Source organism: Mastigoproctus giganteus, chromosome 6 (assembly GCF_048544385.1).
Source record: "Mastigoproctus giganteus isolate SK-2022 chromosome 6, ASM4854438v1, whole genome shotgun sequence".
In the NCBI taxonomy this organism is placed as follows: domain Eukaryota; kingdom Metazoa; phylum Arthropoda; class Arachnida; order Uropygi; family Thelyphonidae; genus Mastigoproctus; species Mastigoproctus giganteus.
Window position 1 is genome coordinate 34,849,391 of NC_143580.1, and position 19,733 is coordinate 34,869,123.

The 19,733-nt window shown below is 39.8% G+C and overlaps 1 protein-coding gene across 2 annotated transcripts in view; it reads right to left on the bottom strand.

Annotated features, from left to right (window-relative positions):
- Window positions 1-19,733, bottom strand: part of LOC150084152 (diacylglycerol kinase delta) — a 511,886-nt gene that overhangs the window by 87,688 nt on the left and 404,465 nt on the right. For both annotated transcript variants that reach the window (XM_090375907.1, XM_090375908.1), the window contains exon 24: window positions 9,062-9,204. In XM_090375907.1, coding sequence (XP_090232033.1) covers window positions 9,062-9,204 — 143 coding nt within the window. The remainder of the gene's footprint in view (window positions 1-9,061; window positions 9,205-19,733) is intronic.

Sequence of the window (19,733 nt, forward strand, 5' to 3'; positions counted from 1 at the left end):
GGTATTTGCAATCCAGGTTTTTAGATGAAGGTACTTGTTGTTGGAGCTAGAGCAGCATTAGCAGGGAGAAAGAGTCTGAGCAACAATACACTTGGCGCCTCCGTAGCCAGGTGGGCAGGAGCAGCAGTGCGTAGCACATGCTTCTTGATTAGACCGGGGTTTGAGCCCATGAGCCACCAAATACAGAGGATGCGGAAAGGTCAGGGAATGACCACCGCATATCCCCGGAGCAATATGATCTTAGTTGCTAATGCTCCTAAAAACCAAATAACAACAACAGCAACAATACATAACAATCATATGGATCAGCTGCCTTACATCAAGTCTTTCTCACTGAGACTTACTCAGTGCAGCCTTTCTTGGGTTTGTTTTCTTGTAATGGACTAGAGTTCCTTCTTCGACTGCACCAAGCTGACAACACTGAGCATTGGACAGTACCTATGAATTGATTTTGTACTATTATGCACACGCATCTCTTTGTGGCACCATACAGTGTTCGTCCTAATGGTACGCCATGCTTCGGCATTCCTTGCATCTCCTTGTGATGCACTGGAAGCTTGTTTTCTGCCTACACCTCATTGTGGTGCAATGATCATTGGATATTTTACAATACATCTATTGTGCTTTATTGGCTTTCATTGTGTTGCACAGAATTCTTAGTTCCATGCCTCTTTTGATGCATTAGGATGTGTCCCACGGGTGCAATAATTAAGGTGTGTTTAGAGCACTCATAGATATGATAAGCATCACAGCTCCATTGATATTGGAATGATTTTATTGGTTGGTTAGCAGCCTTCAAAACATAAATTATTTGAAGTAGGGTAGGCACAGATTGAGGTTCAAATAATGGTGGGCACTTACCCAGTTGAAACAATGGTGGGTGGTTTGTGAGATGAACAACATTTTTGTGTGAATGTTTGTGGGCTAATGAAAAACATTGCTCTTGGAAACAGGCATAGGCATTTCAATGGTTAGCCTGATGATGAAAAGTTCTGGCTCCTGGTTACACACCTATGGACTATCTGACAAATGAATGACTCTGATCCTGCTTTGGTTAGTGTATAACATGAGTAACACTTCATTTGGACAAGTGAGTGAACACTGTCTTGTGGTGATTTAAATAGAAGATCAGAAATTGTCTGGGAAATATCTCATATAGTGGTATGCAACCTATATGAACTGATAGGCCAAGTATGAAATTGATCTCAATGTTGAGGTAGAGGGCAATATTTACGGACCAGACTTGAGTTTGAATCACCCTTGAAGCACACCTCTTGTCTCCGGGTGACTGGGTTTGTGTCAGAGAAACTGGGGGCTCTTGTGGAGTATTAGACTGCCACACTAAGTCTTCCACTTGTGATGGCAACAGTTGAATAGCAAATCATTTCTTTGCTTCTTGTAGATGTAAGTTTGGACTGGTCTATGGGATATCAGAGACGTAGTGTCACACAGATATAAGGAATGCAGAACTGAAATTTGGGGAGTACAACGTCTACAGAAAGGATACACTGGATAGGAAGGGAGGAGGGGTTATGCTATTAGTTAAAAAACACATAAAATCCAAGGAAGTGAAGCCAGTGGACATCGCTGGACAGTGCAGTGTCGAGTCAGTTTGGTGTGACATAAGCATTGAGAGATCAAAATTGAGAGTAGGAGTGTGCTATAGGCCTAATGACTCTGATGAGTATAATAAGAAACTGTACAGGGAAATAGAGTGGGCCAGTAAATCAGAGAGTCTTATAATGGGAGATTTTAATTTCCCAGATATTGACTGGAATTTGGGAGCTGGTCACTCACACACTAGCAAGGCTTTTGTGGATTTATTGGATGATTGTTTTCTACATCAGCATGTTCGAGAGGCAACCAGAAGGAGGAATACTCTTGATTTGATTATCAGCAGTAATTCTTCATGCATTAGGAATCTGCAGATAAAGGAACCACTAGGTGGCAGTGATCACAGTGTGCTGAAGTGGGATTTACTCAAAGAGGTAACTACCATTAGGGGTAAAGGGAAGGGTTATTGCTTTCGTAAAGGTGACTATGATGGACTGAGACAGTATTTAAATTCTATACAGTGGGACCAACTGATGATGTTACCAACAGCAAATTCAAAATGGGAAGCATTCAAAGAACTTATCTCGGAAGCTACTAGGCTTTACATACCAACTAAGAAATATTGTTCAAGGTTTAGGCCTAAATGAATGTCAGATGAACTAATGAGACATATGGCAGAGAAGAAAAATGCATGGGATACATATAAATTAACACGTAACACAGAAGCCTATGATAGATATAAGTTGATCTGTAACAAAGTTACAGAGGAGGTTAGGCAGGTGAAGGCAGATTACGAGAAATCTTTGGCAAGGGATGCAAAAAAAAGCAGCAAAGAGTTCTTTACTTATGTAAACTCTAGAAGGAAGGGGATGAATCAGATTGGTCCACTTGATATTGATGGGTCAACTGTTGATGATCCTGCTCAGGTAGCTAACAAACTAAATGAATATTTTGCATCGACATTCACACATGAGAAGTTATTTAGCGAGGGGGAAAGCCAGAGGTGTATTCAACTCTAGCAGTAAGCTAGAGAATCTTGTAATAACTGAGAGTAACGTGGAGGAGAAATTGTTGAAGATAAACACAAGAAAGGCACCCGGGGTGGATGGGATCTATCCAGATATATTAAAGGAGGCAGCAAAGGAAGTAAGCAAACCCTTAGCCATAATTATGAGAGCTTCCATGAACTCAGGGGAGGTACCCACAGACTGGAGATGTGCAAATGTCACCCCAATTCACAAAGGAGGATCAAAGGCTGACACAAGTAATTACAGACCTGTTAGTTTAACATCTGTTCTGGGCAAATTAATGGAGGCACTGGTTAAAAAAGCACTGCAGGATCATTTAGACAAGACTTCAGCTATAGCTCGGACACAGCATGATTTTGTTAAGGGGAAGTCATGCCTGATCAATTTGATTGGATACTATGATGCAGTCACAAAGGAACCGGATGCAGGGAATAACTTTGATATTATATACTTGGATCTTAGAAAGGCTTTTGATACTGTTGCACATTGAAGACTGGTGCACAAATTACAGCAGTGTGGCATTGGAGGCAAATTGCTGCTGTGGATAAAGGGGTGGCTGAGGGGGAGAAGACATAAGAGTGGTAATCAATGGACACTGCTCATCGTGGACTAATGTTATTAGTGGCGTCCCTCAGGGCTCAGTGTTGGGTCCATTATTGTTTTCTGTATTCATAAATGATATTGATGAGGGTATATCAAGCTTAATGTCGAAGTTTGCAGACGATACAAAGGTAGGCAGGGTTGTCAAGGACACTACTGACACTATGCTGCTGCAACAGGATCTGGAAAGGTTGAGCAGATGGGCTGAGAGGTGGCAAATGAAGTTTAACATTGACAAATGTAAAGTACTACACATGGGAAACAGCAACCCCAGAGCAACGTATCAACTCTGTGGTACTACACTGACAGTGGTAGAGAACGAAAGGGACCTGGGGGTGGTTGTGCAGGCAGATATGAAGTTCTCTGAGCAGTGCAGACGGGGTGCAAGAGTAGCTCATGGTGTATTGTCAATGATATTTAGGAATTTTTCTAGAAGGGATAAAGAGGTGATTATTCCCTTGTATAAGGCAATGGTCAGACCACACCTAGAGTACTGTATACAGGTCTGGAGGCCTCATTTCAAGAAGGATGTAGAGCTGCTGGAACGAGTACAGAGAAGGGCAACAAGATTAGTGAATGGAACAAAGGGGTGCTCTTACGAAGAAAGGCTTAAGTTTTGCAAATTACAGTGTCTGGAGACTAGGCACCAGCGAGGTGATCTGATAGAGGTGTATAAGGCCTTGAAGGGGGCTTAGAGGGGAACTTAAGGGGGCTTAGAGGGGAACAGGTATCCTGTGTGTTATCAGACACTCAGCCTAAAACACTGATGGATCCAATATCTCTCTATTACAGAAGATTTAGGAGAAGTCCGGTTGGCCTGCCTCCCTAAAATCCACTCATGCACACCTTCTCGATGGTAAGCCCTGTTACGTCACTTAGGTGGCAACGAACGTGTAGAGTGGTTCTCTTCAAGACGCCTGGTCAGCGTGAAGAGGAAAAGACCAAACCCTCCAGCAATGAGAGCACAACAATACAAATGGCCCTCAGTCCCCAGCAGCTTTCACTCTCCCTCTTACGGCAGCGAGAGGATCAGAGTGGAAGCAGAGGGTGCTAAGAATCTCTGGGTACGACCAGGCTGCCATGCACGGAAATTGAACTTGGCCTGTTATAACGTACGATCACTCATCGGTGAAGACAGGATATTAGAGCTGGAAAAGGAATTAGAAAATGTGAATTGGAATATCATTGGTTTGGCTGAAACAAGAAGAAGAAATGAATCACTTATAAGTTTATCAAGTGGAAATCTGCTGTACACCAATGGAAACAGTGAAAGGAGTGAAGGTGGAGTTGGGTTTCTGGTCCATAAAGATTTTAAAAACAACATTTTGGAATTCAAAAGTACATCACCAAGGGTGTCAAGACTAATACTCAAGATTTCTAAGAGGTACAAGCTAAAGATTATAATGATTTATGCACCAACATCGAGCCATGATGATGAAGAGGTTGAAGAAATGTACACCGAAATTGAGAGTCTTCTAGATGAGCAGAAAACCCACTACACTATTATTATGGGGGACTTCAATGCTAAGGTTGGAAAAAGGCAAAACAGCAGAGAAAGAGGAACTATAGGAAATTTTGGAATTGGTGAAAGAAATAAAAGAGGTGAAAGACTTGTGGAATTTGCAGAATCTCAAGGAATGTCAGTAATGAACACTTTTTTCAAGAAAACGGTGAACAGAAAGTGGACATGGAAGAGTCCAAATGGATTAACAACTAATGAAATCGACTTCATCCTCACTAACAGAAGATATATTGTGAATGATGTTACCGTCCTGAATAAGGTAAATGTTGGAAGTGATCACAGAATGGTAAGATGTACACTTGATATAGATGTAGGAAAGGAAAGGAAAAAACTGACTCGAGTAAATAATACAAAGGTCTTTGAAATAACAGAGGAGGAGAAAAAGCAGTATGTACTGGAACTTAAGAACACGTTTGAGCTTCTGCAGACTGCTCAGGACCAAGATATTGATGAGGAATATTACAACTTTCTGAAAGTGATAAAGCCCAAGAAACCTATAGGGAAACAGAAATCCAAAGAAGAAAAAATTAGTCAAGAAACACTTGTCATGATGAACCAAAGACGACAAATGAAGAGCAAGAAAAACAATGACAGGGAGAAAATTGAGTATACTGAGTTATGCAAAGCCATTAGAAAGAGACTCAGAGAGGACATAAGAAGATTTAACACAAGAAAAGTAGAACAAGCATTAAGGGAAAATAAAGGATTTAAATCAGCAGCCATGAGCAATAATACAGAAAGACAAATGATACTGAAACTGAAGAATAGCGATGGTGTACTTATAAACAGCAGAGAAGGCATAATTCAAATAGCAGAAGACTACTATAGAGAACTATACAAGGAGCGAGGGAATGATACCAGCAGTGGGGAAGATGGATTGCAAAGTAGCAACACATACGACATACCCGATATTCTTCCTGATGAGGTAGAACATGCATTGAAGAAAATGAAGAATCGGAAAGCCCCGGGGGAAGATGAAGTTACTGTAGAGTTGTTAAAATTGGGAGGAAGAGACATAACACAAAAACTGGCAAGGCTCTTCACAAAGTGCATTAGAAAAGGTGTGATGCCTAAGCAGTGGAATAATGCAATCATAGTTTTGCTGCATAAGAAAGGAGATAAATCAGAAATTGGCAATTATAGACCAATTAGCCTGTTATCCCATATCTACAAGTTGTTCACAAGGGTCATTACTAACAGATTAGAAAGAATACTTGATGAGAATCAACCGAAAGAGCAAGCTGGCTTTAGGACGGGATTCTCAACTATGGATCACCTTCACGTAATATCACAGCTAATGGAGAAAGCAAATGAATATAAAACGGCATTATGCCTGGCATTTGTAGATTATGAAAAGGCATTTGACTCCATACAGCATAAGGCAATGTTTCGGGCACTGGAAAGACAAGGCATAGATACTCCATATATTATGATTTTGAAGAAAATATATGAGAGTGCTACATCCTTTATTAGACTAGACAAAGACAGTAGCAAATTTAAAATCGAGAAAGGAGTTCGACAAGGAGACACAATATCTCCGAAGCTGTTTACTGCTGCCCTTGAGGAAGCTTTCAGAAGATTAGACTGGTCGCAGAAAGGAGTCAATGTGAACGGAGAGTACCTAAACCATTTACGATTTGCAGATGACATTGTGGTCATAAGCCACGATCCCAAAGAATTAGAGGAAAATCTTAATCAGTTATGCACAGTTAGTAAGGATTTTGGACTAAAGATGAATATGGCTAAAACAAAAGTAATGATGAACAAGTATGCCACGGAAAGGGAAATAATTATTGATGGAGCAGTAATTGAAAAGGTGGAGTCATATACTTATCTGGGACAAGTTATTAGCTGTAAAAATGATAAATGGCTGGAAGTCAAGAGAAGGATAAATTTTGGATGGATAGCATTCAGGAAATATAGTCACATACTGAAGAGCAATATCCCAGTTTGTCTGAAACGTAAAATAATGAATCAATGTATACTCCCCACCATGACTTATGGAAGTGAAACTTGGGCACTCACCAAAAGAATGGAAGAGAAGCTAAGAACTACACAGCGAAGAATGGAACGAATTATATTGGGAATCAGACTGTTAGATAAGAAGAGAAACACATGGATTAGGCAGCAAACTCAAGTAAAGGACATTCTTATCAAAACTAAAGAACTAAAATGGTCTTGGGCAGGACACATAGCTCGAAGACATGACGACAGATGGACTAAGAAAATAACAGAATGGTACCCAAGAGGAGCTAGAAGAAAACCTGGAAGACAAAGGCGGAGATGGATAGATGAAATTCATGAGTTTTTGAGTAGTAAATGGATGGCCAGTGCTCAAAACAGAAGGAACTGGAAAGTTGCTGGAGAGGCCTTCATCCTGCAGTGGATTGAAAATGGCTGATGATGATGATGGCCTTGAATGGTTTGAGCATGCTCAATGCTGATGGGATTCTTCCTCTCACTCAGAATAATCACCTGAGAGGGCATAAATTCAAATTGAGGAAAGACAGATGTAGGTTAGACGTGCGGAAATTTGCCTTTAGCCAGCGGGTGGTTGGTTGGTAGAACAGACTTCCATCCCTTGTCATGGAAGTTGATAGCCTAAATAAGTTTAAGGCTCAGCTGGACAGGTATTTTGAACGAACAGAGGGGTGAAGTGGAAGTGGTTTTTTTTTTTTTTTGGCTGATGCTGCATAAGCTTGCTTTCTTGCATCAAATGCCTCTACTAATGCTAATGGTCTGCTACTGAGCTGCATATTACTTAGTAGCTAATGAAAGGATGCTACATCCCCTGTTAATTCCATTATTGCATGGACTTGCATATGGATTATGTTCCATTTCCTGGGTAGTGCTATTCTCGATTATACCTTCAAAACTGCTATGTGATGGGTACATCAGCTGCATACTTTGTTGTGGTTGCAAAGTCCACAGACTTATCCTGATTGTAATTTTATATAGTGAATAAAAAGTTAACTTTCTGTGGTAAGGTGAAAGAGTTAAATATTTTCTTGTGAGCAAGACTTATCCTCTACTCAAGACCAGCAGACTTATGATCAGCTTTAGTGTGAAATAGCTGTTTCATTGATATATGAAGTAATGAACTGACATACCCTCCAAATTGGGGGTATTATATGTATGCTGTGTAGGACGTTATCAGTATGCTGGCAGACAACTGATGCCGAATTTGATAGCATCTGTACTCTGGCAGATGATCCCTGGCCATCTCTATGCTCTATTTGAACCTGTACCATGTGCAGACAGTTGAAGAAATTGGGTAATAGCATTCGCCTGCCTGTTCAAAAGCAATTTTTTTCAGAGAAAAATAGAAAAAATCTGCTTGCAGTGGTACCGAGAACATCATGATTGGACTTTTTGTTTATTTATCAAAGAAGATGGCCCCAGCCAGTTTTCCTGGCAACTCCACCATTTATTGCAATACTATACAGTTAATTTCTAGCGTAACCAATTAGTGGTAGTATGTGTTAACCAATTAGTGGTAGTATGTGTTAACCAATTAGTGGTAGTATGTGTTATGCTAGAAATTAACTGTATAATATTGCAATAAATGGTGGGGTTGCCAGGAAAACTGGCTGGGGCCATCTTCTTTTATAAATAAACAAAAAGTCCAATCATGATGTTCTCGGTACCACTGCAAGCAGATTTTTTCTATTTTTCTCTGAAAAAAATTGCTTTTGAACAGGCAGGCGAATACTATTACCCAATTTCTTCAACTGTCTGCACATGGTACAGGTTCAAATAGAGCAATTCTGGGGTTGGTTAAATTCAGATGTTATTTGATGCACACTGGATGTCCTATTTTTACTGTACGGTCCTCCTTAGAATATGATGGCTGTGCTTTTGAAGTATAGTGCAGCTTTGAAATCTTAGACCATCCCCCATATTCACCCGATTTAGCACATCAGACTTTCACCTATTTCCTAATTTGAAAAATAACTGGCTAGCATCAATTTCCCACTGACAGTGACATCATTGCTACAGTGGATGCATTCTGGAGGCCCAAGAGAATACTTTCTTTGCAGCTGGAATCAACACATTGCAGCATCAGTGTACTGACTCCAAAGGGGACTATGCTGAAAACACATTACCAGACTCCCCAGATATACCCTTCATACTCACTCAGGCTACAAGCTTTTCAAACAGCCATTGTAGATTTTTTTTAATAAGTAGTTACTGAATGAATTTTTACTCGCTTTCAATAGCCAAATGGTGTTCTGCTGAATATGAAGTGGTGAGGTTGGAGACGGAGTAAATAATAATGCTTTCTAATTGATTAAAATTTTAAAAAATTTCATATGATGAACAGACTATACAGATAATTATTTTCTCAATTACTTACCACCTCACTAAAGAAGCTGCTATTTCTACAAAATTGGCAACAGTTTGGGATTCTTCATCTGAAAGTGGTAGCAGTTGAAGTGATTTGCTAGGAGCCATGTTTCGCTGTTTCTCTTGCCATGTTTTTAATGTGGATTCTAGTTGCTGTAATAAGAAATTTCTATATTTATCCTGTTCTGTTTTGAATAGTTCATTTTTAAACTATTTTTTTTGCATACTTCTGATTTATTTTTATACTATCTCTAAGCAAATGAAATAAAAAAAAAATGAATATAACACAATTTGCAGTCTGTTTATATAAATTAGTATTCATTTTAATGACAGTGAATATGTTAGGTATAGATATATAAATTAAACTAATGTGGAATTCGAACTTAAGTGCTATCTCTCAACTAAATAACCAAATTATGGGGTGACATTCTGGATCTCACTGCTAAGTCACTGTTAGCAAAGTTTTTGGATTCCATAACATCTCCTTACTATACAAGACTTATAAATAGTACTATCTAAAACCAAAAACAATAAATGCTCAGGTTTTGATCTCTTAGAGGTTGAGATTATCAAAAAATCAGTGGAAATAGCACCAGACAAATTAATAGCACTATAATTTGGTGTATGACAGAAGGTATATTCCCAAAAATATGGGAAAAAAAAGCAGTGCTAAGATTAATTCTCAAAAACCCTGAGAAACCCCTACCGATCCCAAATCATATAGACCAATCGCCCAACTCCCTGTACTAGGGAAAATATACGAAAGACTAATATATAGCAGATTAGCTCAATACTATACAGAAGCAGGTTTACATTCCAACAATCAGTATGGTTTTAAGCAGGGCAACTCTATTAAACAGCCACTTTACAGTAGCTGTTTATTGTCTCAGTACGCACAAGGTTCCAGGAATTGACATGCCCTGTGAATAAAGGCAGCCTGCAGGGTTCTATCCTTGGCCCTTTCTTCTGGAATGTTATTCTGAAAGAATTTCTGGCCTTGGATCTGGGCCCTGTGGAAAGCCTGGCCTTTACAGATGACATGATTTTCCTTGTAAAAGGTAACACAAGAGTGATTGTAGAGCAAAGATCAAATGCCGCCCTCTTGCAGCTGCAGGAATTGGCACAAATGCACATGCTCAAAATATCGCTGGAAAAAACCGAACAAGTACTTTTAAAAGGAAATTTGGACATTAGAAGACACCCACAAATCAAAATTAACACAACTACTATAAAAATGGTAACAGAACTAAAATATCTTTGAGTGGTCTTTGATTCAAAATTAACTTTTTACTCCCATTTGACCTACTTGGTGAAGGAAGTGAGAAATTATGCAGGTATAATTGCCAGGATCAGTCGAGCAGACTGGGGGCTCAAAAGAAAGACCATGGCAATCATATGCTGTGCAACGTTCCTACCTGTTATCACCTATGGAGCAGTGTATGGTTCATCCGCTCAGCCATGGTAAGAAATAGGAATAAATTAGAATCGATACAAAGGACAATACGTCTTACTATTACCAGAGCATGTCACAGTACACACACCTGTGCTACAGTTGTTGGCTGAAGCTCTCCCACTTTACCTGGAGGTAGCCAAAAGAGGCTTGTATTGTAGACTTAAAAAGGGCATACCCACAGAATTTCTGGGGATAGCCCTTGATACAGCCAACACCTTCAATGCTGAAAGAAAAAGAATAGCCACAAAGCTCCACGAGCTATGGCAAACAAAGTGGGAGCAGGAAACCAAAGGTCTGGTTACCAAAAGGTTTCTGCCACGGGTGGCAATGGTTAGCCCAAAGCCACCTAAGTGGTATGCCCCTGGACTTTTTGCAACATTTATACTGACAGGTCACAGTTCCCTAAAAGCAAAAGTAACCTCCTTAGGGCTGACTGATGACCCAAACTGCACCTGTGGTGAGAATGGACTGGGCACACATTCTATATGAATGTATAATTTATGACAGCCCCAGAATACAGTTAATAGCACAGATTATCCCCCTTCCCAGAGGAGAAGAACACCTGTTTATCATAGAAGGAGGAAACTATAAAGCCTTTACATCCTTCATACAGAAAGTATTCAAAATGTGCAGAACTATCCAAAGAATGTCAATTCAGCCCCCAAACAATTAAACAATTATCAATAGTTAAAACTGCCCACATCTCTCACCACACCCAGACAATGATTTAAAAACTGTCAGGATAGCAGTATTCTGCACCCTGACAGAAACCTGACACGACAAAACTGGATTGACCTGGGTACCCCCAAGACTACTCTGCTTGGGACTCCAGACCAAATAATTGCTTATTTAGGGAAGGGAGACGTAGAGGCGTCCAGGGAAGCAGATTAGCTGAAAAATATCAGTAAGCTAGTAAGCAAGGGGATGCAATGTAGAATGAATGAGAATGAAAGACAGAATCAATAGGTTGGGCACTGAGTGAAAGAGTGAATTAGGAATTATGAAAAAAGGGAATAAATGTCAGTTTTGGTGAAGAGTGACCCAGCATGAGGGAAAGAGAGTGAATGAGTGTTATGGTGAATGTGAATGAGTGGAAGAGCAAATGTAATTGGCCAAAAGAATACAAAGTTAAAAATAACGTATATTACTTTATATATACTAACAAACTTTTTTTTCTAACAGTAACAAACATTTTCTCAAAAAAAAAAAAACCCATTTACTAACACAAACACTATCACTGCATTCTCCCCTTGGCCTGCACCACAACTGAAAAATAACAGTAACTTGAGGTGCCCAGAGAGTGCAGTGCAGAAAGCAAGAGTCAAACAAATGAAATGAATGCCAGAAGGATGAATGAGTGTAACTGTGTGAGAAAAAGAACACAAACCATAAATGTTACAGTTAAGTTTCAATAATTTACATTCTTCCTTATTTAACTATTATGCATTAGTATTAAATTTACATTACACACCATTGCATCCCCCTGGTGTGTGAGAAAAAAGATGAATGAGTGAGTGAAAAAAAAAAAAATAAATAAATATATATCATCATCATCAGCCATTTTCAATCCACTGCAGGATGAAGGCCCCTCTAGCAACTTTCCAGTTCCTTCTGTTTTGAGCACTGGCCATCCATTTACTACTCAAAAACTCATGAATTTCATCTATCCATCTCCGCCTTTGTCTTCCAGGTTTTCTTCTAGCTCCTCTTGGGTACCATTCTGTTATTTTCTTAGTCCATCTGTCATCATGTCTTTGAGCTATGTGTCCTGCCCAAGACCATTTTAGTTCTTTAGTTTTGATAAGAATGTCCTTTACTTGAGTTTGCTGCCTAATCCATGTGTTTCTCTTCTTATCTAACAGTCTGATTCCCAATATAATTCGTTCCATTCTTCGCTGTGTAGTTCTTAGCTTCTCTTCCATTCTTTTGGTGAGTGCCCAAGTTTCACTTCCATAAGTCATAGTGGGGAGTATACATTTGATTCATTATTTTACGTTTCAGACAAACTGGGATATTGCTCTTCAGTATGTGACTATATTTCCTGAATGCTATCCATCCAAAATTTATTCTTCTCTTGACTTCCAGCCATTTATCATTATTACAGCTAATAACTTGTCCCAGATAAGTATATGACTCCACCTTTTCAATTACTGCTCCTTCAATCATTATTTCCCTTTCCGTGGCATACTTGTTCATCATTACTTTTGTTTTAGCCATATTCATCTTTAGTCCAAAATCCTTACTAACTGTGCATAACTGATTAAGATTTTCCTCTAATTCTTTGGGATCGTGGCTTATGACCACAATGTCATCTGCAAATCGTAAATGGTTAGGTACTCTCAGTTCACATTGACTCCTTTCTGCGACTAGTCTAATCTTCTGAAAGCTTCCTCAAGGGCAGCAGTAAACAGCTTCGGAGATATTGTGTCTCCTTGTCGAACTCCTTTCTCGATTTTAAATTTGCTACTGTCTTTGTCTAGTCTAATAAAGGATGTAGCACTCTCATATATTTTCTTCAAAATCATAATATATGGAGTATCTATGCCTTGTCTTTCCAGTGCCCGAAACATTGCCTTATGCTGTATGGAGTCAAATGCCTTTTCATAATCCACAAATGCCAGGCATAATGGTGTTTTATATTCATTTGCTTTCTCCATTAGCTGTGATATTACGTGAAGGTGATCCATAGTTGAGAATCCCGTCCTAAAGCCAGCTTGCTCTTTCGGTTGATTCTCATCAAGTATTCTTTCTAATCTGTTAGTAATGACCCTTGTGAACAACTTGTAGATATGGGATAACAAGCTAATTGGTCTATAATTTCCAATTTCTGATTTATCTCCTTTCTTATGCAGCAAAACTATGATTGCATTATTCCACTGCTTAGGCATCGCACCTTTTCTAATGCACTTTGTGAAGAGCCTTGCCAGTATTTGTGTTATGTCTCTTCCTCCCAATTTTAACAACTCTACAGTAACTTCATCTTCCCCCGGGGCTTTCCGATTCTTCATTTTCTTCAATGCATGTTCTACCTCATCAGGAAGAATATCGGGTATGTCGTATGTGTTGCTACTTTGCAATCCATCTTCCCCACTGCTGGTATCATTCCCTCGTTCCTTGTATAATTCTCTATAGTAGTCTTCTGCTATTTGAATTATGCCTTCTCTGCTGTTTATAAGTACACTATCGCTATTCTTCAGTTTCAGTATCATTTGTCTTTCTGTATTACTGCTCATGGCTGCTGATTTAAATCCTTTGTTTTCCCTTAATGCTTGTTCTACTTTTCTTGTGTTAAATCTTCTTATGTCCTCCCTGAGTCTCTTTCTAATGGCTTTGCATAACTCAGTATACTCAATTTTCTCCCTGTCAGTGTTTTTCTTGCTCTTCATTTGTCGTCTTTGGTTCATCATGACAAGTGTTTCTTGACTAATTTTTTATTCTTTGGATTTCTGTTTCCCTATAGGTGTCTTGGGCTTTATCACTTTCAAAAAGTTGTAATATTCCTCGTCGATATCTTGGTCCTCAGCAGTCTGCAGAAGCTCATACTTGTTCTTAAGTTCCAGTACATACTGCTTTTTCTCCTCTTCTGTTATCTCAAAGACCTTTGTATTATTTACTTGAGTCAGTTTTTTCCTTTCCTTTCCTACATCTATATCAAGTGTACATCTTACCATTCTGTGATCACTTCCAACACTTACCTTATTCAGGATGGTAACATCAGTCACAATATATCTTCTGTTAGTGAGGATGAAGTTGATTTCATTAGTTGTTAATCCATTTGGACTCTTCCATGTCCACTTTCTGTTCACCCTTTTCTTGAAAAAAGTGTTCATTACTGACATTCCTTGAGATTCTGCAAATTCCACAAGTCTTTCACCTCTTTTATTTCTTTCACCAATTCCAAAATTTCCTATAGTTCCTCTTTCTGCGCTGTTATATATATATATATATATATATATATTGGGTGTTTCAAAAATGATGATCAATAATTTAAAGGTGAAAAGTACAAACTAAAATAAGCAATAAAGTCCCAGTGAACATTGGGCCACAAATGAACCGTTTACAAGATAATGCACATTTTCTGTTAAGATCCGCCACTGACTATGGGAGCACTCTGGGAGGATAGTGTGTATTGCTAAGATCTTGTACACGCTGGATATGGTAGAGGTACAATAATTGGTGATGTAAAATTCGTCACACTGCTATAACTCTTGCAGAGCAACCCTCCTTGTCGAAATTCCTGGATTTTGTTCTATTCTTTCTAACAGTCTGCGCGGGTAGCACAGTGGTAGCATCACCATCCTCCCCATACTGGGTGGAAAAGGCCTGGGTTCAAATCCCGTCAATAACGCAAGGAACTTTAAGGGCTTTTTTCACTCCGTGGTTGAGTTAGTCCATCTCAGGCATAGATAGCAAGGTTCCCCCCCCCCCAGAAACTGGGGTTTTTCGTCCAGAAAAACAGACAAATAGACAATAGAACACACACAATTAACAGACATATGACACACCTCATGGCAGATAAATTTAATTATTCAGGTGACCTAAAAATAATAGTTTTTTTTTTTTTTTTTTTATTCTTTTTAACACCCTTTCCTCAACATCGGGTGTTATGCTTCTGAGCCTACCTGCTGGTACTCCATGTGCAAAGTGCCCATGTTCTCTAAGGCATTGATTTACCCTGATGAATGTGCGCCTGTTGGGCTGCCTTCGGTGGCGAAATGCTTCTTGGTACAAAGGTGCAGCCTCGAGTGCACTGCTGTTGGCTTTACCATACATAAAGTGCATGTCCGCATACTTTTCATTGCTGTAACCTCTTGCCATGTTGGCTATCCTTTGACAAGTACTAGTATGCCTGCTATGTCTCAGAGCATTGAGAGGGGGGGAAAGGGAGAGAATGAGCATAATCTAACCTAAAGAATGTTTACTAGGCTTTTTTTGCATGTAGTCTGTACAGTTCACCTTTAAATTATTGACCATCACTTTTGAAACACCCTGTGTATATATAGAGGGTGATTCACTACCAGTGCGACAAACTTGCAGGAGGTGTATGGGACACAAAGACGAATCGGAATCATATAGCATTGCAGGGTCCGAAATGTCTTCATCATGCGGTAGAGGACGCTGAACGGGAGGTTGCGTGAACAGCGATCCTGCTGGAAGTCAGCATTTGCGAACCGGTTCCCGAGGCAATAGGATGGACGAGTATTCAAACATTGAACTGGCCGACATGCACCTCGCATATGTAGCTGCGGACTGTAATGGGAGCGCCGCTCTGCGCTTGTACCAGAAACGTTTCCCGCACAGGCATGCTCCTCATCATACGATTTTCACACGTGTGCACAGAAGGTTACATGAGACTGGTTGTTTCACGATAGGTACCATGAATCGAGAGGGAATGACGAGGACGCCAGACAATTAGGAGAATGTCCTACGTCTTGCAGAAGGCAATCCGAGTACGAGTACTCGAGCGATAGGCCAACGATTGGGTATTTCCCAATCCACTGTATGGAGGATACTGTCAACAAACCAAATGAGTTCATACCATCTGCAACGTGTCCAATCATTGGAGTCTGTGGATTATCCACTCTGGAGGACTTTTGCTACTTGGTTTCTTCAACAGAGTGCGGCAGACAGCGCATTTGCTGCGTCCGTATTGTTCATGGATGAGGCAAGTTTCACAAGAGAGGGAACCTTCAATCAACATAATGCCCATTTGTTTTTTTTTTTTTTTTTTTTTGGTAGTTGTTGGCGCATCGGCTTCTGTGGCCATAATGCACCTCCCAAGGTTTTTGCAGTACTTTGACAATGCGCCATAAAAAACCAAACCAATCAATCAATCAATCAAGCAGTACTTTGATCCAAGCCCGAGGCGGGATTCGAACCAGCGACCTTTGGGTTGCTAGGCAGGTACTTTATCCACCTGGCTAGTGTGGTCGGCTGCCCATTTGTGGGCTTTGGAGAACCCCCATGGTACGCGAACACGTGCAACTCAACACCGTTTCTCTGTCAATGTTTGGGGCCGGCATTGCTGGAAACCACCTCATTGGATCGTACCTTCTGCCCCCTCATCTGGACAGTAGGGCATACTTGATCTTTCTACAGCAAGTCCTGCCCGAACTTATTGAAGAAGCACATGTTCCTCAATCGTTGCGCCGCTCAATGTGGTTCCAGCATGATGAGGCTCCCCCACATTACACCAATGACGTCCGCCAACACTTAAACGTTACATTTGAACTGCATTGGATAGGTCGTGGTGGTCCGGTTCATTGGCCTGCTAGATCGCCGGACCTATCATGCCTGGACTTCTCTGCTGGGGTCAAATGAAGACATTGGTGTACAAGACCCCTGTTGATTCAGTTGAAGACTTCGTCGCTCGCATCTCTGTAGCTGCCGGGGAGATTCGAGACACGCCAGGAATCTTCCAGAACGTTAGGGATTCCATGCGGCAGTGCTGTGAAGCCTGTGTGACTGCTTCTGGTCAAACCTTTGAACACCTTCTGTAGCATGGCTTTTTGCCAATGTAAAACTTGTCATTAAAATGATTTCTGTTACACTTTGTTCACGCGACCTCCCGCATGACAAAGGCATTTCGGACCCTGCAATGCTATGTGATTCCGATTTGTCTTTGTGCCCCCTACACCTCCTGTAAGTTTGTCGCACTGGTAGTGAATCACCCTGTGTAGTAGTAAAATATAACAGTTAAGAAGCAAAATAAGCAGAAAAAGGAAAATAACAAAAGTTATAGTATGCCTAATGCTCCAAAACGTGCAGTGCAGCAGCAGAGGAAGCAAAAGGGTATAAATAATGTGTGGCTAGTAGAATAAATAAAGTGTCTGTGAGAAAATGGAAATGAAAAGTCCACAAGGTGCCAGAACTAAGAGAAGTTTAAGGGATAGTAGAAAGTGGAAATGAAGTAGTGGTTAAACAGGTGAAAGAATTTGATAAACCTAGCGCAAAAATGAACTGGGACTGAGGGAACAAAAAAAAATAAATATATATATATATATATATATATATTCAGGTAAATAAATAAATAACACTATATTCAGATATGGGAGGGCAAATTTAGCAAGAGGTCGAATCAGGGAATGGCAAATATGCATAATCTGAATATAGCAGATGAAAATATGATATATAGCCAGGAAATTCATCAGGAGACTACTCCTGACCATGTATCAGGCACTGTGTTTCCATACTTGTCTGTAGTATTAGAAAAAGGGGGCAAATATGCAGCCTTTTAAAATAATATTAGTAGACAATGTAGTCACTACACAGTGTAAAAAATGTTAATTAAAATAAATACAAATATATACAAATTTACAAAAGTGTAATGTGGAATATAATACAAATGTATGTGAAGTGCATGAAAAAGCATAGACGAGCAAATGGTATAGGGAATGGTAAATTCTAGGAGGAGGGGAAGGGGAGAAAAGATGTTCAAAAGAAGGCGAAAATAGTGATAGGATTTAGAATAGACGGAACATTCATATCACCATCGTATTGCACTAATAGTTTTACGAACGGGTAAAAAATAGAAAAAGACAGTATAAAGAAAAAAGGTGTAGAAAAAGTCATTAAAAATACTGAACTTACTGGGTGTGTAAGGCCCAACCTTAAAGAAGGGGGTTCTGGTATATGCAAGCGAATATATATAATATAACAGGAAAAAAAATTATATAAGAAAAAAGTATAAAAATAGAATGCAAGTAGAGTGAGAATGCAGATTATGAGTGAAGTAAATGTCTGCCTCTCCCACTCCCCCACTGTCAATGAACATATGCCACTCCCAGAGCAGGATGGGCAATTTGACCATCCTACTGGAATCGACACAACACACCATTTGGCGATCTGAACTGGGTACTCAAACCCAGTTGCCTTTAAAACTCCATCCCCAGGCAGGGGGTAGGAAGGGGTGTCTCCTCCCCTACCTGTGCTCCCCGTACTTTGCCTGGTGGGGCTCATCCCCACTGACCTCTTTGGGGATGCCTACCTGATCCTTTTACCTGTTTCCCCCCCAATCTTCAGTCCCTCACTCTAACTAAACTGACCGAGTACACCCCCTTAATGCTGATAAATTCTAATCAACCTATAAATTCAACCTGCTTTCTCAAAAATCTCTTTTGGCCTTTCCAAATTCTAGTGTTCACCCCCCCCTTTTTATATATATAGGCCTTGTCACTAAAATCCTTGGAAATTAGGTGGCAGGGCCTGCCAGAGTATTTAAATAATCTACTGGGTGCCTGACCTGCCTCCTCATGGCAAAGTGTGGGCAACGGTGGGTCACAATAGGGGCCCAACGGCTAAATGGTCAGAGAAGCAACAGAACATAACACTACATGACATTCCACTCCCCACACACTTTTTAAATCTCTGGCCTCCACAGAGTTCTGTGTTACAAAAACAGAGTACACAATGCGGAGATGGGGGAACTCCTGGTGCCATCAGACACTTAAAAAAAAAAAAACATCTCAGGAGGAAATAATCAATTATTCTATATAACCCATAGCCAAAAGCCAATGGCTATCAACAGATACTTGAGAAAACAGGGGCTGACATCTGGTGAGTATGGGTTTGGCACACCCAGGGTCCTGAGCTGGATATCATCATTCTTCTCTTTCTTGATGATACCCTTCTACTTTTGACACATACACTCTCTCTCTCTCTCTCTCTCTCTCTCTCTCTCTCTCTCTCTCTCTCTCTCAGAGTAACTGAGAAATTTTTTTTGGCTAGTGCATAAGCCTCAGGCTTCCTTGCACCATATGTCTAATATTAATAATAAATTTTGGACATTTTCAAAATCAAAAAGAGGTCACCTATGGTTTATGTTAGGTTTCTACATACAAAACCCATCATAATTTCTTAATGTTACCAGAGAAAATCCATCTTGTTCTCAGTTCTATAAAGAGTGACTGCAATGATTATTGCACATACAGCTCCTATTAATTTTTTTCTGCAGTGCTTTTTATAACAAATACAGGTGACAGACCTATATTTCTAAAGTTTTATAGTTCCAACATTTATTGTTGCACAGTAGTTGGAAGTTGATATTAAAATGTCTTTACTTTAAATAAAAATACAGTTGATAATAGTGGTAATCATGTAAAAACCAGTTTTATTAATTCTTTCATAAAAAGTGCACAGATGGTTGAAGTAATTAAAAGTAAATAATCTTGCAGAGGCCACAAAAAAGAGACTGTTTATCATTTACCTTAGTCATTTAATATTAAGGTAA